The 20,560-nt window shown below is 41.1% G+C and overlaps 3 protein-coding genes across 6 annotated transcripts; all 3 read right to left on the bottom strand.

Moving 5' to 3' along the window:
- Positions 1 to 2,137: 2,137 nt before the first annotated feature.
- On the bottom strand, positions 2,138 to 5,003 carry LOC146640955 (transmembrane protein 275-like). 3 transcript variants are annotated; one of them, XM_085398575.1, is made up of 2 exons: positions 4,880 to 5,003; positions 2,138 to 4,494 (listed from the first exon to the last, which is right to left on the bottom strand). In XM_085398575.1, exon 2 carries the CDS (start codon positions 4,451 to 4,453, stop codon positions 3,884 to 3,886), a length of 570 nt encoding a protein of 189 aa, XP_085254701.1. In that variant the 5' UTR covers positions 4,454 to 4,494; positions 4,880 to 5,003; the 3' UTR covers positions 2,138 to 3,883. The 3 variants fall into 3 exon arrangements, with proteins under 3 accessions (XP_085254701.1, XP_085254700.1, XP_085254702.1); XM_085398574.1 differs by having other exon boundaries at positions 2,138 to 4,475; XM_085398576.1 differs by having other exon boundaries at positions 2,138 to 4,475; positions 4,885 to 5,003.
- A 530-nt stretch (positions 5,004 to 5,533) lies between these two features.
- On the bottom strand, positions 5,534 to 12,582 carry mknk1 (MAPK interacting serine/threonine kinase 1). 2 transcript variants are annotated; one of them, XM_085398010.1, is made up of 14 exons: positions 12,430 to 12,582; positions 11,750 to 11,812; positions 11,173 to 11,275; positions 10,952 to 11,050; positions 10,777 to 10,874; positions 10,531 to 10,610; positions 10,349 to 10,422; positions 10,132 to 10,236; positions 9,977 to 10,032; positions 9,786 to 9,881; positions 9,474 to 9,668; positions 8,430 to 8,594; positions 8,264 to 8,307; positions 5,534 to 7,945 (listed from the first exon to the last, which is right to left on the bottom strand). In XM_085398010.1, the coding sequence occupies exons 2-14, from the start codon at positions 11,801 to 11,803 to the stop codon at positions 7,726 to 7,728; spliced, it is 1,389 nt and encodes a 462-aa protein (XP_085254136.1). In that variant the 5' UTR covers positions 11,804 to 11,812; positions 12,430 to 12,582; the 3' UTR covers positions 5,534 to 7,725. The 2 variants fall into 2 exon arrangements, with proteins under 2 accessions (XP_085254136.1, XP_085254137.1); XM_085398011.1 differs by lacking the exon at positions 8,264 to 8,307.
- Positions 12,583 to 13,010: 428 nt separating this feature from the next.
- mob3c (MOB kinase activator 3C) lies at positions 13,011 to 19,686 on the bottom strand. Its single transcript, XM_085398012.1, has 4 exons — positions 19,328 to 19,686; positions 16,629 to 17,240; positions 15,600 to 15,802; positions 13,011 to 13,254 (listed from the first exon to the last, which is right to left on the bottom strand). Exons 2-4 carry the CDS (start codon positions 17,044 to 17,046, stop codon positions 13,225 to 13,227), a joined length of 651 nt encoding a protein of 216 aa, XP_085254138.1. The 5' UTR covers positions 17,047 to 17,240; positions 19,328 to 19,686; the 3' UTR covers positions 13,011 to 13,224.
- Positions 19,687 to 20,560: the final 874 nt, after the last annotated feature.

Raw genomic sequence — 20,560 nt, 5'->3', positions numbered from 1 at the left:
CACAGACTTGGATGGGAGAGCGCGAGGTAATAATTATTCATTATAATTATTAATTACTGCAAGACTCACCAGTGACACACTACACACTACACACACACATTTCAATGCACACTTAAAGCTATGTTTACATATTGGGTCAGTGAACGGCGCATAGTGACACTCACCCTGCAAAGGCATCTTGCAAGATTGCTGGAAACCCACAGAACCAACTTTGTGTGTGTTTCAAATATAAAACATCTTGGCTTACATAATATAAAGAACTGTCCGACAGTCCTTTAGTTATCTAGGTGTTTGTTATGCCATCTGTAGACTTATACATACAAAATGCAATAAAAGGAAAGTCCCATCACTTGTTTAGTATATAGCAAAGAATTATTTGGAGAAGCTTTATACAGACTTAATACTTACCGATGAGTCAAAAGATTCAGGGTCTGGGCACAGTAGTACTGCAATGTTCGTCCCATGACTTGGAGTAACTACTAAGAAGAGAATAGCAGATAATTTATCACTACACGCAGTACAGCTGCTGGCCATAATGTTAGGTTTAGATTGGATATACGTAATTATTGCATCTGCATTACTGCATTTATCAGCGCTGATGGGTACTCGATGTTCGATATAAAAATATGAGGGCATATTTAAGTGGAAATAAACACTCTTTCAACCGTAAAAAATGTATTACCAAGAAGCATTGTTACAAAAATCGCTCAGACTTTCATAAGTTTTGTCCCATGTTTATAAAGCAGTGATATACGGTACTGCTTTTCATCCACAGGGTGGAGTCATGAGATCAGATATATCTCCCGGCTGAGCCGAACTCTTTTTAAGCTGATTTTAACTTTGAATCAAGCAACGAACATTCAGTTTGAACCATTGCTCAAATTAAACAAACTTGCTGCTCTTTAGGTTCATTGTATCCACTTTGTCTAGACTCTGCTTGTATCTCTGTGTCCAGAGATAAAAACTGTCAGACATCAATTTAATGTGGTGAAAGATGATGAGACGATTACTCACTTTTATTTGGATTTTATTATTTAATATGCTAGCCGTGGTAGGTTTTTTGGGTAGGGAAATACTTTACAGCAATGTTCCTGCAGCAGTGTGTTGATGTGTAGAAAATATATGAAAATAAATATTAAAGTGTTTAATGTTTGAATTAAAGAAGAAAAAGTAAATGTCAAGATGTTCTGTGCTTGTGTGGAGGAGGAGAGACATGAGATCATTTTCTGTGAAAAAGTGAAAAAAGACATCATCATCAACAGAAAGTATCACGAGTAAAATTAAAATACATCTGTTGGCTGATATATTGCTTTATAGGGCATTACACTGTTATTAATGATGATGCATCATTACAGTGCATAAGTAATATTCTGGTGAAAACAATTAAAAGGTTTACTTCAGTGGCTGACAGACCCCAAACTGTCATTCTTGACTTTTATGATTAGGTTTTACAGGTAGCTGCAAACCTTTTATAGCTTTGCAAAGACAGTTAATTTACAAATAATATATCACCATCAGATCAACTAGAATAGATTAAAGCTACTTTATAGGTTATTGAGTTTGCGTTACTCTTAAAGTTTAGAGTTGTGGCACGATTGCTCCATTTTTTCTAACAAAATTAATTGTATGCTTTTATGAATAAAACTCATTTTGTTTCTGCTTTACTTGATTTTCTCTCAAACGTCCCCCTTTGTGTTAGACAGGAGTGGGTGCTCCTTGAGATGATCTTGACCTGTGTCCAGTACAGACAATAAATAATTCCTATTCCTGGAGGCTTCTGTGGGAATACTTCCACTATTATGATCCCAGTGACAACACAGGTCAGAGAAAATTTCCAGCCATTGCTTAGCCTCAGAGCGTCCTTCATGTTCCAGCATGCCTCAGGAAGTTGTCTGCCATTTACTGCACACTGCGCTCTGGCTCGGGGCTTAGAAATGCCTCGATCCTGAACAGAGAGAATAAAACCAGAGCACCAAACTGGAAATGCACACTCCTGCAAGCCTTTCTAATAACAACAAAAAGGAAATATAAAGAGAAACTCCACATTTACGGTAAAAAGAAGCAGCTGCAAGAGAGTAGTTCAATTCAATTACATTTTATTTATATAGGACAAATTCACAAAAACACTTGCCTTAAGGTGCTTTATGCAAGTTACAAACTACAGTATTCGATAGAAAACAACAATCAGACAACCAACTATGATCCAGCACTTGGCAACAGGGATGGGCAACTGGTTATACACAATGGGAGTAAGACCTGGTACACAGGAGGCTTATCTGGTGGTGGTTAGGGTTAGAGATGCTAAGTATTTTGTTGAAGTGACCAGGATGGACAAGATTAGAAATGAGTATATCAGAGGGACAGCGGTTTGGAGACGAACGTAGAGAGGTGAGGCTGAGATGCTAGGCTGGGATGGAGGCAGATGACCTGCTATAGCTATTCCTAAAGCGGCCAGTCAAAAGAAGAAAATGATATCTATGGATAAAAGTTCAGATGTGCCTTGGAATGGTGATTTGTTCAGGGTTTAGCGCACCTCTCATCCATGATAGTGGGGTTAGGATCAAGTCTGCATGAATGGATGGAAGTATTTTTTTTAGATAAAAATTGCTCAGTTACCTTTGCTGAGTTAAACCCAGCCCTGCGCTAAATTAATCCCGCTGTGCCATTCTTCAGAGCAGCATGACCTCATTACTAGTTGAGCTGAGGTTGCCAAGACATGTCACCTTCTTTACAGAAACGAGTCATTGAATAACTACAGACACCCACACAGCCTGCCTGTATCCACTCAAAAAACACTGCAATAACAGTGGGCGTTGGCCACCGTGTTATCTTTTCCGTGGTTTGATTGTGTGAGGGGAACACGCTGTGTTTGAGGACAGCTGATGTAAAATGATGAGTAAACAGGGCTTTCGCATTTGCCAGCAGCTGTTGGGTCAGACGCCAAATGATGGGCAACGTAGCCGTTTGTACAGTCCCTGCTGGGGTTACTCAGATAACAAATGACTTATCATCACAGCCTGTGCATCTTCTCATTTAGCCTGACAGTTCCAGTGGCTTTGTTTCTGTGTATTCTTCACAAAGGGGGTCAGTAGAAGTATTATTATTATAATTTGCTCAAGATAGCATCCTTAATAGTTTTAGTGAGCTGTCTGAATAGATAACTCTTAACTTGAACAGAAGTATATAGTGTATCTATATTTATAAAATATACAGGGGTCCCAAGCATGTATTAGCACCTGTAGTAATCATGCACGACAACACAAGTAGAGAAATTCACAAAACACTCCTGAATCTATTTTAGCACAGCTCAAGGTTACACCATCACTCAAAGCAGCTGGTGCAGGAAATAAGAAGAAGAAAGAAAAGTTATGTTGAAGTGCGTAGAAAAGCTGTGACTGCATTCACCCGGCTTTTATAACTGCACTGATCCTCCTTCACAAAGGTGGCAAACACTAACCAAAATCAATCCATAGGAAACGAATACACAATGAATACACAATCACTAGATGTGTTCTACAACAAGAACTACATAACACAGGCACTTGGATTACGGTATCATCTCCTTCCCTGTTTCATTTCCTGGAAAGATAATGTACATCCTGGGACAGGGCAGTAAAAGTACAACTTCCTGAAACACACGGAATAATTATCAGGGAGTTTGCACAATACATTTACGCTCACAGGCTGAGTCTGCAGGCCTTTTCGCTCTTGTATCATATTACCACGCCATCATTCTAGTTACTTAAGTCATGTGTTATTTGAGTTTACCAACTTTGGCATGAATAAAGTACGACTTAGCTTATAACTTATAGTAGCAATTAATCCTTGCAGTCGCGCCAGACAGTGTAAACAGAACAAAGTCCACGCTATGTAGTGATCTGATCTATGTGGAAGTGCTCTCCCGGGAGTCAGAGCTCAGAGTGGGTTTATCTCCAGTAACACCAGTGCCACAGGTCTCTGTGTGCTGCTCAGTGGCTTCATCCTGACAGGAAGGCAGGGCAGTGGCTTCCCCTTGGATGGAGCTGGATTTGTGAGATGAGCTAGGGGAGTTGGTGGGGCTGAGCTGGACAGCTGTCGTGTCCTGAAGCGTGTGCTCGCTCGTCTCCATCTCAAAAGCAACTGCCCCCATCCTCATCAGCGCCCATTTCTCACCTCCTTTGGCCTTATGGGCAGTGTGGGCTTGAGGTCTCCTGCTGATGACACAGCAGGCTGTAAAGAAAGCTAGTGCTATGAGTAAAAGAAGAGGCCCAATGAAGATGGGAGGATTGCTTGTAGGGATAAAGGTACCAAACGCAAAAGCTCCCACCAGGGTGATGTTGATGCCAGCCAGCATGATGCACAGCCCACAGGCGCAGCACAGGGCTGGAGAGGGCATGCTCTGGTGCCTCGGAGCATGCTGCTCGGGGGTCTTCTTGGGAGCAGATGAACTGGAGTTTTTTTCAGGTAGCACCATGTCTCAGGAGAGCTCAGAGAAGCTGTTGATCAGACAAATGGCTGAAAATAGATCATTTGATCTCTTTAGAAAGAGAGGCTGAAAAGTAACATGACACATTTTAGAAGCAGTGCAAATGTTTTAAAGACTTTTCATTCTTCTGATTTTGAACTCTGGCAACTTTTTTTTCTTCCAAAGTAATTTCTTAGCTGTTAAAAAACTGTGAGCATTCCCGTCTAATTAAACGCATTAGTTATGAGACTTTAAACCTCAACAACATTAAAGCGCGAATACAATTCATCGAAGGCAACAACGCTGATAATGCCAAGTGAGAATCTGCAAATATAAAAACAGTCTTGTTCTCTCGCCGATGGTCCACAGACACACACACAAACCTGAAAGCAACACTTGCTGCAAAATTTCTCTGCACCATTCTGTGTCGCTTACCTTACATCGGACACATGACTCTGGCCGTTTGGGCGCTTTGTCCGTGTGTCATGTTGCACAGGAGCGGCGGGTGTGATCTGCTCCTCCTGCAGGTGAGCAGCGGAGTGATCTGCAGCTGATGCACTGCTGAATATCGGCCACTGGCTGCGCTGTGGAGCTGCTTCAAACAAACAGCCCAATCACAGCCATCACCCTCTGAAGTGCTTAAGCTTCTAACGTGTCACATTAAAGGTGCTCTCGGGAAAAGTGGAAACACACACACCACTGCACTCCTACATCTATCTGATGTTTATTTCCTTAAATCTAATGATGGGAAAAGTTTGTGAAACCTGGGTTATTAAAGTGCAAAAAAGAAAAAAGGCTCGAGACTATGGCCTCGCTCCTCTTTCTCCTTTGCTTTTCAAAGAAGTCTCAGCAAGGACACGGCCTCTGTTTCTTACCAGTGTGCGTAGAGGTTATTCACCATCTCCTGTCCCCTCCTCAGCTGTTTAGTCCAAAACAATGAGTTGTTACCATTTATCACTCCTGACTGAAATAAATCTTTGTAAACTAAAGCACATCTGCTGCAGTGAAAACAAAAATCCATTTGCTCACGTCTTGTGAACGAGACCTTTGAGTGCACAACACAGTAATATTGTCTTGATGTAACACAGCTTAGACAAGAAGAGCTTTTTATTGAGAACACAACATGCCAGTGAAAACACGCTCTACACATGAGAGCTTTATGCATAGGACCCCATATGAGCTTTGACACATTTCAGAGCGACTCTATAATCGCATACCAATTACTGCATCTCATTCTAGGCCATCTCAAGTAGACGGAGGGAAACAAACAGCTTCTTTTATGAATCATACTAGTGTGGGGGCTTTATCATAGCAAGCAGTCGTTTCCTAACATGTGTATTCATTCTGAGCAAATCTCCATCAATTCATGCCAGCCTATGAAGGCCCTTAGTTGCTATAGGGATGGGTTGTCCATGGCAACAGTGTGAAATAAGGGAATGAGTTGGCACTGGCACATAAACTTTGTAAGGTACGATAAACAGGAGCCTTTGGAGATCCCATTCAAACACAGACAGTCTAAATTATAAGACAACATAAAGAAAAAGTAGCTTCTTCTAAAAACAAAATCAAAAATCAGAAAATATCAAAGAATTCTCAGTTCATCCATAACAGTTTCCATTGGCACAGACAAAATCAAAACAGGGACGATTAAAAAAATATTTAACAGTTTTATAAACTCACTTCACAGAATGGAATCACGTATCTCACTAGTGTAACATAAACTATTCTCTCATCCCTTTAAACCAGCCATGCAGGGCTTGTAACAGGTAGATTACACAGATACCATCAACAAGTGCTTGTGATGCAAATCTAGAACAAGGAAAGGCTTATCCACCGCTAAACGTTTCTACTCGCTGTCAACCGCTTTCCCTCCCAGTGACACTTATCTGAAGCAGCAAACGATCTCGCTCAGTCCCGTTCTACTTTTTTAAGCCACACCATTTGCTTTAGCTGCAGCTCTTTTGAGGACTGGCAAACCCAGTCACTGCTGGTTGATCTAAGCCAGCGAGCCAGCCCAGGAATCAGGAACACTACAAAATACAGAGACCATACCTGCTGCTCATAGGGTGAATAATCTTTGTGTGCACACATTAACATTATATATAAAAGTCCCACAGTTCAGCTTTAAGTCTCATGAACTGCATAAAACTTAAAACAAATGCAATTTTCACATTTCAAGTAATTTAGACTTAAAAATATATATATATAAGATCACTAAGACAATAAGAAATTAAGCAAAACCTCTTGGAATAATCTGCATCACAACACCAAACATGACCTCCAACGAGAAGTTATAGCAAAAGCGCTGAAAAGATAAATACTATTTTTAAGTGTCAAATTCATATCATTGGTGAAGCTTTAAAAACACAAGAACCTCCCATTCTGGGCAAACTAAATAAGATATTTATTTTAAAGTACATCAGTGCTGCAGGTAGCTTGTATTGACATGAGAAGAAAAAAAACTTTAAGATCCAGTCTCACTCCATGAGTTTCTGCAACCTCCAGCCACACTCTCAGGTAGTCATGAAGACACAGCTCGACAAAAGAGTCAACAGGTAAAACAGGGGAAAGGCCCTGTTTAACCCTCAGACTCCTCTAAGTGTTGTCTGTTTTTATCACTTAAATCACATACATTCACACATAAAAATCATATAAAAAAAAAAAAAAAAGAAAAGAAAAGAAAACATGCTTTAAAAAAGCAACAAAAAAAATCCCTTTTCTTTAGTCACTAAAAAGCTTTCAAATAAAATAACTAATTCACAGCTGGAAAAACAAGTAATAAAATAAAATAAAATCTACCTATAAGACGATATTGCATTAAAGCAGCAGCTGCTGCTGCGTAGCTGTCCTGATTCTTAAAATGCTGTTTTTGGTGTTGATATGTATTTTAGTAAAAACTGCTGGCACTGAGAGCAGTTTCTGGTGTTTTGGGTAACGATGACTAACCCAACCTGTGAAGACAATACATAAATTTCTTAAAGCCAAAGTTGTTCTGAAAGAAAATCAAACCTTTGTTAAAAATACTCATCAGCTTAAAGTAACTCCTGGCCAAATCCTGGAAGTTTTACTGTTTTCTATTAGTAGGCAGAAGCTGAGGTTTAACTGCGCACTTGATGTTCAAACTCTCACTGATAAGACTACTGGCCAAGGAGAGGACTTTCAACAACAGAGACACTTTCCATACTGTGTGACCAATCCTACAAGGCTCCCTATAAAAATAAAAATCCACACAGGAGGTAACTAAAATTATTCAGATAACACGATAAGGAGGTTAAGGACCCTCAGGCTGTGGCGTCATCTGAAGTGGGTGCAAAGTCTCCGTGCCGGAGAGCACTGGACTGTGCCCGTCTGCGAGCCAGCCTGGAGTTAGAAGGAGGAGAAAGCCTCATGGAGCAAACAATGGCTCCGACGTCCTCCCGCTGCTCCTCGTGCTGGGATAGCTGCCGGTTGAAGGCGATGGCTTCTGCTGCAAACTGGGTCAGATCTTTGGTGCTGCTGTTCCTAGAACAAGAAAGAAGGCAGAAAAAGATATGAGAGACATCTAAGCACATTTCTGCCACTTCTCACTTTAATAATGTGATTAGAATAAAGTATCCTAGATCCTTGTTTCATCTATCCCAATATTTTCCATCTTAAAAAACAAAAAAACAAAAACCATCTTGAAGCAGAGAGAACCTGAAATTGTTCTCAAAATTAAAAAAAAAAAGTTGTTCATAAACAAAGGTATGTGCAGAAACTCTAGTTTCCTATGAAAAACCACAAACACTAAAGGTCTGATTCTACTTCAACCACAGAAACGGAGCTAAAATAAAGACAGACCTCTGCAGAACACGAGGAGTTGGAAGACCTCTCTCTGGAGCATTCTGGAAAAAAATAAATAAATAAAAGAAAGAAAGAAAAAAAAAAACTCACAGCTGGAAAATAAGGACAATAATTCCAGCTGTCTAACATTAGACAAGTAGTGCTCAAATGTAATTATACCCACCCCCTGCACCCAAGGGTGCTTGAGGACCTGAGCAGCACTGAGGCGCAGAGTGGCGTCCCGAACCAACAGCTTTGATATGAGGTCCTTGGCACCCACTGTGATGTGGGCCCAGTCCTTGTCTGGAAATTCATATTTGCCCTGCTGGATGCTCTCAAACAGGTGACTCTGAGGGGAGAAGATCAAATAACCTGCTGATAAGTACATGCCATTTACACACACACACACACACACACACACACGCGCGCGCGCACGCACGCTGCATTATTGTGCTGCATTCATTTTTGTAATGGTGTTGTCATTCTGTTGTGCATTATAAATTCAGACCTCACACCTTCTTTACAAAAGTGAGCTTTTTCTCCAAGCAGCACAAAATTCAATAAACCAAACCAAAACTCCGCTCAAGCCAAGATAATGGAAGAAGAACCGACGACATCCATCTAGATGAAGTGAAAGCTAAAACAAGGTTTTCCCTGGTAAATCTACAGAACCTCTTCCCATTTCTTCTCAGCCCTAATACTCTACTACAAAACAAAAAAAAACAAAACCCCAAACTGTACTGAAAGTGTTTGGCTTTTCTGAATAATTCACATAAGAGCATTTGACATATGGGTCAACAGCTAAAGCCAAATCAGCCGTAGTGCTCCTATACATCGGCTTTTCTCTTTTTTTTTTTTTTTTAAAAAGAGATTTCAACCTACATCTAAGCCTAACTTTACCTACATTACTAATTATGTTTCTTAATTAAGCCAGTATACAGCAAAAAAAGAAAAATTTTTAGTTACTTTATTTGAACTGTCTACCATGGACATGATAATCAAAGAGGCCAGCATTAAGATGAACAAGCTGTAATGCCAGCTAAAGGAGGCATTACAGAGCATGTGTTCTTTTAAGACCTCTAGTCTGTAGTTTTATATTATTTATAATGTCTTCATTTCAGAATGATAAGCGGGGACACACAGTGAATCTCTGGTGCAAACACTGCTGAGCTGAGCAATTATCCATGGGATGGATGCTAAACAACAGTGCTGATTGGAGGGGGCATACCTGGCATGTCCTGCATCTTTCTCCCCGATCCCAGCCACAGTCAGAGCCACAGTGTCCTGTGAAGGGTGGGCTGCCACTCAGTAAGATGTAGAGGATGACCCCGAGGCTCCACAGATCGCAGCGTTTGTCGTAGAAGGAGGCCTCATCAGTGAACACCTCGACTACTTCTGGAGCCATGTACTCTGCCGAGCCACACTGAGAGAGGGCAAAGATCAAAAGCAAAGAAGAGGTAAGTCAGTGTAATCCCTTATTAGTTAATTGGACAATATTATGTGTCTATACTTGGCCGACAATTTAGAATTAGACACTTACTGGTGTTGTGAGCTCTGGGGTTGTTATGGGTGTACAGGCACTGCTGAGCTTTACTCCACTTCCTAGATCAAAGTCACAGATCTTTACTGGCGACACCTAAGTAGAAAGAGAGTAAATATATGATTATGTTGTTAAATTATAAACCTTAAGGGATAATTAATGCCTTTCTCAACTCATTAAATGCCAATTACCTGATCAGTGTATTCACAGAGTATGTTTTCTAGCTTAAGGTCTCTATGGGCAATGCCTGCAAACAAAAACACTGTCACCTTTACACTCAAAAACAAAAACAAAACCTCTATTTCCTTTGGATTTCAGCAGAACACCTGCTTGAATTTTGACCTACCTTTTGTGTGTAAAAAGTCGAGAGCTTGGGCAATATCTTTCACTACCTTACTAGCCTCCAGTTCATCAAAGTGCTTTCGGTTTTGGATATGTGTAAGAATAGAACCTGCAGAAAGAGAAGAGGATCACTCACGGGTATATTTGTGCGCTCATAATGAGCCATCTGGCAACAGCTCTGTTTGCATTACATAACTGTTGTGTTAATTATTCACACTTACCACCACGCAGCTTTTCAAATACCAAATAAAAGCAGTTGTTGTCCTCAAAGAATTCAATCAATTCCAAAATATTCCTGGACAACGATATGTTTAGGTGATCAGAATTGTTTTTATTCTGGATAAGTTTTCTTTTCTCTCTCATTTTTTTTTTTTAAATATTAATCAGACAAAAATCAACTCACTTATTTCCTTGACACTGATAAAGAGTCTCCACTTCTCGAAAGACTCTGCTGCGGCTGTGTCCTGCACTCTTTTCTATGATCTATGAAGGCGAGCAGCAGAAATTGTGATTCAATGGACATTTTGATTGACTTTAAAAAAAAAAAAAAAAAAAAAATGCAGTACAGCTTTAAAGAAAATGTTGCCATTAAAGAGCAACCCAACCTGTTCAAATGACATTTAAATTTGGCAAAACTGTCCCTACTTACCTTCACGGCATACTCATGTCCATTCTGCAGGCTGATACATCCTTGAACTTTAGCATATGCTCCCTGGCCGAGCACCTCATGAGTCAATTTGTAGAGATCTGAAGAAAATATGAAGTGTTGGTCAATTTTCCTGCTTTCACACGTACTGCATGTGTTTCAGTTTTAGCCTACTTACCATCAAAAGTGCCAGTGGAGCTGTCTGTCGCTCTAGTTCTTTTCTTCTTCTTTCGTTTACCTGTATCTGGGATGTTCACTGGCTGGCTTTTTTCACACTCTGTAGAGGCAGAAATGAATCCATACACACAAATTAAAACATTGCAATTTTTTTGCACAGTGCTCTCGCTTTGTAAAGTTTACAAAGCTATAGAAATGCTAGGAAAAGTAAAGCATTTGTACCTGCTGGGTCTTGGGAAAGATTCTGTCTTTCCTCTGAGGTATTTCGGTTCTCCTGAATGCTCCCACAGTTTTGCCCTACTTGGCCCAAAGCAAGGGAGTTACCCTGTTACAGAGAAGGAGGCCATACGGGGGGGACAGGGGGAGGGAATAGTGCAAAATCAGCCAGTGATCAATGTTGGTACAGTAGAGAAAAAGCAAATGAAAAAAGCAAAAAAGGAAAATTTTAATTTGGCCTTGGTAATAAATACTAAAAATAAACACTAATCCATAATATAATAAAATGTTCTGTACATATCATAGGCTTGCAACTGTAAAATGACTAACTGCAGTTATAGGGATGCATCACCACTACTTTGATCATTACAACCACCTATGGCAGTCTGCCAAAACAGTGATCAATATGATAATACTGGAAACTCCGTGACAGGCCTTATCTGAACTTTACCAGAAACATTCAAACAACAGGGCACAGTGCTTTGATGAAACTACTGTGCACCATTTTCTGGTCCTTTTATCTTATCAGACATGTTTCAGGAAGTCAGCTTTTGTAATCACCACTAATCATAGAGTAGATCACCTGGAGGGAGGGCTGGAAGGGCTGCAACTCCGTCATCACGCCGTGCCTCACCATATCTGCCAACTGCCACATACAAATATAGTTAGTCACGTAAACATACGTAACAACTAAATACAATGCAGTGATGAGGCAAAAGGCTAGAGCAATGGAGAAGACACCGCCCAGCGTTAGCTTATGTGTTCCAGTTTCCTCTTTCTTTCATTCTTTGGTATTACATTGTGTATCGCTCTGAGTTTGCGGTTACTGTTCATCTACATGACCGCAGAATATTCACTTACAGCAAAGTTTATTGAATTAGTTAGTTCATACTAGTTAAATGTTATGTTTCGGTTAGAAAAACACAAAACTGATAATTAGCTGTTAGCTAATGGAGTTATACCAGCAGTTTGTATCGATACTGAAGTTAATAAATATGTGTACGGACAGCCAACAACGTCCACTTAGATAATTACTTAACATTAGCAACGTTGTCCTAGTTACCAGGAGGGAATTCTGTATAAAAGATCATTACGGCATTACAAAAGCCAGAGCTAGCGGTGGCTGCCTACTATAGCTGTTGTTAGCCCCAGCTAGCAAGAAAGAACTCAGATAGCTTGCTAAACCGATTTACATGACCAGTTGCTAACTGTATTCAGAGACTGTTTAAGCGACGTTAAAATAAAACCACAAATGCAACAAACCCTTCAAACGTGGACTCCACGCCAGCCAAATCCCTGCAGTCAAAGCCTGTGACAGCTGATGTAAGCTCCCATTGCTTTCTGTTATCGATCAGTCCAAACAGCTGATGACGTACCGGGCGGGAAAACGCGAGAGCAGACGTTTGCCCCGCCCCTTTCCGGATTAACTCCTCTCCCATTGGTAGCGTGACCGCACTGATGCAACGTCACTTGGCAGGGTTCGTCACCACGCCTCAGTCCACGTAGTGGGGATTTTTGGTGTATGATGATGGCCTTTATTTATCCATGTAACAGGTTTGGCAAGTGAGCAGTGATAATAAGTATGCTATATCTGTTGTTGTTGTGATTTTCTTTTTCCTGCGAAAATGAAAGCAGACGCGATTGGCTGATGGGAAGAACTTTTATGCCCTTAAATCAGATTTTAAACAGTGAAAACACATCGTACAAAATACAAACTCTGGTCAACGAGAAAACAAACAATGCATCAAAACTTACACGAAGATAAAACATATACATGCACAAGAGGAAAGACAGAGTACAGGAGATGCAGTGTATAAAACAATACAGAATAATGAGGAAACTCACAGCACCATAATGAATGTGAAGTGAAAAGTTCTGTAAAGGAACTTTGCCACCATCTGCAGAAGTCTACTGAGTTTATGGGCCATGTCATATGCTTGGAAACCACTCGTACAAGTGTACACAAAGCAGTTCTCTGTCTGGTGTTTTGATGCGGAAGTTTTCTCAAGGGGCTCAGATAACGTCATAATGTAAACTCCTTTGTCCATGTGGCTTTGTCTAATTGCATATCTTCTCTGTCATCTCTTTCTGCAGGAAAAGAAAAAGAGGAGATGTTAATAGATAGAGTCTAATATGTTGTTTGAGAAAATGAATATTTACACCGTCATGATTCTGAGAAAGAAAGCAGTTGCTCCTTGAAGACTAAAAACAAACATAATTTCCTGGGGCACAAGAGGTGGGGCAATAAAACGAGGTCTATTCAAAAGATTTATCTTTATGCAGCGTGTTGACATTAATGCCTTGTCCCTGTTTTCACATTGCAGGGGGAATTATGCAGCCCAAGCGAGGTAATGATGATAACTGCAGCTTTTTATTGACACTTGGAACACCATTCCCCATCAGCTCACATGCGATAGAGGCTCCTTAGTTGGAAAACAGAAACAAGTACAGTCTTTAATCACATGACTATCCAAAGTCAGCAGATTCTCTTATGAGTCTTTTCTCATCAGACCTAGCCATTTCCTGGATACATTTTGTTCATGCTGGAAAACTGAGTGAAAACTAATTAAATTTGTGTGTCATATGGAATATATTATCTTAATGAGAACGCTATGAACTTCAGACTGAGTGATTTTATTGTCGGTGCCTTCTATGTACAGTGGCTTGCAAAAGTATTCGGCCCCCTTGAACCTTCCCACATTTTGTCACATTACAGCCACAAACATGAATCAATTTTATTGGAATTCCACATGAAAGACCAACACAAAGTGGTGCACACGTGAGAAGTGGAATGAAAATCATACATGATTCCAAACCTTTTTTTTTTACAAATAAATAATTATTCAGCCCCCTGAGTCAATACTTTGTTGAACCACCTTTTGCTGCAATTCCAGCTGCCAGTCTTTTAGGGTCTGTCTCTACCAGCTTTGCACATCTACAGACTGAAATCTTTGCCCATTCTTCTTTGCAAAACAGCTCCAGCTCAGTCAGATTAGATGCACAGCGTTTGTGAACAGCAGTTTTCAGATCTTGCCACAGATTCTCGATTGGATTTAGATCCGGACTTTGACTGGGCCATTCTAACACATGGATATGTTTGGTTTTAAACCATTCCATCGTTGCCCTGGCTTTATGTTTAGGGTTGTTGTCCTGCTGGAAGCTGAACCTCCGCCCCAGTCGCAAGTCTTTTGCAGACTCCAAGAGGTTTTCTTCCAAGATTGCCCTGTATTTGGCTCCATCCATCTTCCCATCAACTCTGACCAGCTTCCCTGTCCCTGCTGAAGAGAAGCACCCCCAGAGCATGATGCTGCCACCACCATATCTGACAGTGGGGATGGTGTGTTCAGAGTGATGTGTTGTGTTAGTTTTCCGCCACACATAGCGTTTTGCATTTTAGCCAAAAAGTTCCATGTTGGTCTCATCTGACCAGAGCAGCTTCTTCCACATGTTTGCTGTGTCCCCCACATGGCTTGTGGCAAACTGCAAACGGGACTTCTTATGGTTTTCTGTTAACAATGGCTTTCTTCTTGCCACCATAAAGGCCAACTTTGTGCAGTGCACGACTAATAGTTGTCCTACGGACAGATTCCAGAGTCACCATGGGCCTCTTGGCTGCATTTCTGATCAGCGCTCTCCTTGTTCGGCCTGTGAGTTTAGGTGGACGGCCTTGTCTTGGTAGGTTTACAGTTGTGCCATACTCCTTCCATTTCTGAATGATCGCTTGAACAGTGCTCCGTGGGATGTTCAAGGCTTGGGAAATCTTTTTGTAGCCTAAGCCTGCTTTAAATTTCTCAATAACTTTATCCCTGACCTGTCTGGTGTCTAAATCCAATCAAGAATCTGTGGCAAGATCTGAAAACTGCTGTTCACAAACGCTGTCCATCTAATCTGACTGAGCTGGAGCTGTTTTGCAAAGAAGAATGGGCAAGGATTTCAGTTGCTAGATGTGCAAAGCTAATAGAGACAGACCCTAAAAGACTGGCAGCTGGAATTGCAGCAAAAGGTGGTTCTACAAAGTATTGACTCAGGGGGCTGAATAATTACACACACCCCACTTTGCAGTTATTTATTTGTAAAAAAGGTTTGGAATCATGTCTGATTTTCGTTCCACTTCTCACGTGTGCACCGCTTTGTGTTGGTCTTTCATGTGGAATTCCACTAAAAATGATTCATGTTTGTGGCTGTAATGTGACAAATTGTGGAAAATTTCAAGGGGGCAGAATACTTTTGCAAGCCACTGTATGTACGCTAAACTGGAAAACACACCTACTCAAAGATGAACAATAAGCACATCAAACATTCACGCAGCTGGGATAAAGCTGGCAAGATGGTAGATATTCTCTGCTAGACTGACAGTTCCTCCGTTACAAAACCTCCATCTGATCCTTTTTCATATGCATCCTCACTTCACACTCATACATCTGATGTCTCACCAGAGGCTCCAGCTCAGAGTGATCAATGAGGTTGAACTCTGAGATGAAATAATAATAGTGTTTGTAGCAGGTATTGATGTGGGCCTCTGCACCCATACTGCAGATGCTGTCAAAGTGATGGATGTAAACGTGCACAAACACCCGGAAGAGACGGCTCAGGATCTTCTTGCACACCTGCTGGAAGTTCTTGGGGAAAGGTACTCCTAGGATGAAGAAGGAAAACAATAAGATATAAAAGGACTTCTATTCAGAAGCTGGTCTAATAAAATAATAGATTTGATAAAGGAAACTGTAGGACTCAATTGTAAATGGATTTACCATGTATGCAGATTTAAAAAGCATCATTAATCATGCTTATCTACAATAGGGCTATTAATCTACTGAATTTCCTAAATAATCTATTGAATAGTTTGTGTTTCAATCCCAAAACACTTAATAAAAAATATCTGTGTTTTGTGCTGAAGAGCTGAAAAGGCCGTGTGAAGAACAATCTAATTATTCGTATTTAATTTCTAAGCAAAGCGAAGACAGCATTGCTGTCTTATTCTCCCTCAGGTCCATGGAGGATTGTGATAACTGAGCAAACGGAGGGACAGAAACACCCTGAAGGAGTTGTCAAGCACTAACACACAACCAAAACCCATTCACACTCGTGGGAAATGTTTTCATCATACCTGACTAGCATGTCTAGGCTTGACATAAGAAAAGAGAAGTCCCAGAATGTCAGTGCTAACCACTGCGCCACAGAGAGGCTCTGAGCTCACGCTTCTGTGACGCATGAAGTTCTCACCTCTAATTTAACACTATGATCACCTTGTCAACAACCCCCTCTAAATGTCAACATTTTATTGTCTAATTAACCTCTCCTTGAACTCAATCATTGCATTCGTGAGCTTAATGAAGGAGACAACCTCTGCACTCTGTGCTGATACTTTAGTATAAAATCTCTGCAGCCAGCACTCAGTCATGTATTAGCTTACGCACTCAAGAGCAGTCCGATGGTTTCATTTGTAAACTCCTCACACACACCTACTCTTGTGGGGAAGATTTCCTCATTATTGATCAGTGACTCTATCCAGTCCATCAGCAGATTCATGTACTTGAGAGCAGGCAGCTTGGTGGGTCTCTTGTAGTCTTTACCGTCCTGCCATCTGTACTCATATCTCAGTCCCCCAGACATGATAGGGCACGTGCGCTCGCTGCAGTACTCGCTCACTGTGCCATAGATTAGGTTAATTCTGTTGAAGAAATCCACCACGTGAACAGCAATCCAGTCATTGAGGTTCTCGCCTTCTGGGAGCTGAACTACTTTCCTCAGGTCCAAGCCAGATTTGAGCGAAGCCTGGGCCTTCTTGTACAGTTCAAACCGCTGCGTACCGGGCTCAAAGCGCTTCTTTGGCCTAAATGTTTTGTCTTTGCTAAACACTTGACCAAGACACAATGCCATTGACTCAGTTATTTCCCCTGAGATAAGGGGAGAGTGCGCAATGATGAAAAATAATTAGGTTGGAGTATGAGAACGTGTAGCCTTCCTGGGAGAGGGGAACCAGTCTGATTTCAGCTCTTGGAATGGTCACAGGTGGTTAGCGTCTGTCGTGTAGAGACTGCAAGGAGCTCTTGTTTTCATTTGGCACGATGGCACTGTGAAGACAATAACAGGCATGTTTTGGGGTGAATAAAACATAAAAGATAAAACAATTCATGCAATATTTAATTACAACAATTGTTATAGCTACCATAAAGTAAAAAAAACAAAACAAAAACCTACATTTTCCTAAAGAAGACCAGCTAAAATGTTTTTTTATAGTCACAGCTGCTCTTTGTGACCCAAATGACCTCAAAGCAAAGTTTTCAGTTGCAGCTACCAGTAAAAATAGCAACACTTTCAGTCTGCTGTACCAAAAGTCAGGCCAATTGAGTCAGGCATAACTGGGAAAATGAATAGTATGCTGTGATCCACTAAAGATTAAACTGTCCTCAAGAGGACTGTGTGAGAAAATGTCCTGAGTCAAATAGTTTTAATGCTCTTAAAGGCAGAACCACAACTTTAATTTTGTGCGGGACACACACACACGCACGCACGCACGAACGCACGCACGCACGCACGCACACGCACGCACGCACGCACGCACGCACGCACGCACACACACACTAAATATGGATAGAAAACGGCCCATTCTTCCTTGAGAAAGTGGATATGAAATTAAATTAAGAGTTTATGGATATTTTTTGTGCAAAACTATTGTCCATCTGTCTGGTGATTTGCTTGTATTGGGAGCATGACCTCACAGGTTTTGAATGTCATGGTAATGAAGCAGTAATGATTGCACAATTTATTTGATATAATATGGTAAATGGTAAATGGCCTGTATTTGTATAGCACTTTACTAGTCCCTAAGGACCCTAAAGCACTTTACACTACATCCAGTCATCCACCCATTCACACACACATTCACACACTGGTGATGGCAGCTACATTGTAGCCACAGCTGCCCTGGGGCGCACTGACAGAGGCGAGGCTGCCGGACACTGGCGCCACCGGGCCCTCTGACCACCACCAGTAGGCAACGGGTGAAGTGTCTTGCCCAAGGACACAAATATTAACTTGGAGGATTTACTTTAAAACAAGAAGATGGACGGTTACATTTTATAGTCTCAAATATGTTTTGTAAACATGTTAGCGTGGCAAAACCGAATTGAATTGTACATTTCTATTCACCGTTTGAAGGATGTGGGAAGAATGTCCAGAGATCTGACACCTAGATTAAAGCAGCTGTGATTGCAACACATGATACTGCAGCCGCATTGAGTCCTGAGTCCCATTGTTAACCCTCTCAGGCCCAAATTACGTTTTTTGTTGCTAATGCACAACCAAGTCCTGCAGTGGTACTTCTGAGTAAAAAAAACTCATAAAATATGTATGTGGGGTAATCAGGTTGTTAGTTCTTAACTGTTGCAAATCTGCAACGTCTGCCTGGAGAGGGTTAACTGCCGTATTCAGAATTTCCCACGGTTGTAACTGAGGCTCTGGTGACTTGAATTAGCAGATGTTTCTGTCACTTCATGCCAGTCTGTACTCCCAACACGTGATATTGATATGGGTGTTGTTATCTTTCTATTGACAAAATAACCTCAAAAATCACAACCCACAGGCCTCTCGCATGTTTGTAAAGCTTCTGGAGGACTGGGGTCCCTCCTGTCTTAATCTGAGGAAAAGGCAATGGCTAAAAATAAAAACACATGTGATCATCTCCATTGGCTCTTTCCACTAGCTTTCATAGTTTGCCTGATCTCAGTTCAAAACTCACCACTGGGGGAACTTGAATACGTGGTCAGTCGATAGCTCTGAATATGTCCATAACAAACGAGAGTTAGACAGAGCTTCATTCACTCCTAAACTCTGAGAGACACTGGTTCAGTTAAAGATTCAGCTCAGACATCTTTGGGATACGAAAACAGTTATGATTTATACAAAAGTGACAGTATGAAGGAGGAAGTGACTGTTGACCAATTTCTGTCCCTACTTGCCTGAGCAGTCACACTGAAGCATGTTAGAGCATGCAATGTGGCATGCATGCTTTGTTTTCTTCTTTTTCTACCAGTTTTCCATCAGACACTGCAATTTCTTGAAAGTCTTTCATTTCGTGGTGCAGCAACAACAAGAAACAAATTGTCAGTGGGAAAGCAAAACAAGACATTACAGAATGGAAAATCTCTGTGCACTGTACCTGGCCGAAATCCTGCAGCGGAGTATTTGGAATGTGGTGGAGAGTTGTGGGAAGTTCAGGGAGGATTCGAGTGTCTGGATCCTTTGATTCTAAACTCCCTGTGAAAGCCTGCTTCAGTGACTCTGCCCCCTCTAGGTCCTCTGAATTTTCTCTCTGCTAGTTGCTAACGGTCTTAAGGGGCTCCAACTTCCCTCAGGAAAACAGACAACACACTAAAAGAGAAAAAAGATATTTGCCTTCTCTTCCTGTAGGTGATGTCACTTCCTGACTTTGTCTAGTAGGTTCTGCTATCTGTGTGTGTGTGTGTGTGTGTGTGTGTGTGTGTGTGTGTGTGTGTGTGTGTGTGTGTGTGTGTGTGTGTGTGTGTCAGTATGTGGGTGGGTGTTTGGAGGACCTATAAAGTGAAAGAGAAGAAGGGCTGAAAAAGGCCTTCCCCGAACACTGACTCTGCCCTCCCTCTTTTCCATTTTTTTTTCTTTCTTGTCGATTTGCAGGCAAAGCAGCCAACCCTCTTATCCAACCAAAGCCCAGCCCTCTGGTAAAGGTCCTGAGAAAACATCCCTTCTCTTGAGCCACTTATAGGACACAGGGAAAAGAATAATCCCACAAACATTTCTGGATGCCTGGCAGTCCACGACCATGATGCCTGGCTATTTTTTATGAAGTCTCAATAACATATTATTTAAATTCTTTGCCTTTTAAAGAAGTTGCTTTGGAATTCAGTAAGTTCCCTACATGGAAAAACTGCTCTTTGAAAGACACAATTTCTCTTTAAACGACTAAAAAAGCTCTGTGTTCAAATCATGAACAAACAAGCCACGTGTGACTTTAACAGTCAAATTCCTTGTGACCTTAGAAGGTTATCTTTTTTTGTGATAGCTGCTCTGTTTGTCTTACGGAAAAATGGTGATACTAAAGTGCACAGGCTGTCTACACCATGCATGAAGAAGCTCTCCATACTTTTTGTGAAATTGTTCCCTCCCAGCTGATAATATTGTATATGTTTGTGTGTCTGTACATACATATGAATCCATATATATGTGAAAACATATTGATATGTCTATTTGACAATACAGTCAAAACTTTATGGTGGGTGGGGAGTGGGGGAAGGTAGATCTAAATTGCAGTACTCCAACATTTCCACCTGAGGTCAGCATGACTGTAATGATGGCGTGTGGGTGGAGATAATGAGAGGCTAGTCAGAGCTATCAGTCAGTTATCAGCAAGGGAAAT

Source organism: Rhamphochromis longiceps, linkage group LG23 (genome assembly GCF_057381845.1).
Source record: "Rhamphochromis longiceps isolate RC_006_pf linkage group LG23, R_longiceps_female_GT1.1, whole genome shotgun sequence".
In the NCBI taxonomy this organism is placed as follows: domain Eukaryota; kingdom Metazoa; phylum Chordata; class Actinopteri; order Cichliformes; family Cichlidae; genus Rhamphochromis; species Rhamphochromis longiceps.
This window is presented reverse-complemented; position numbering and strand designations above follow the sequence as displayed.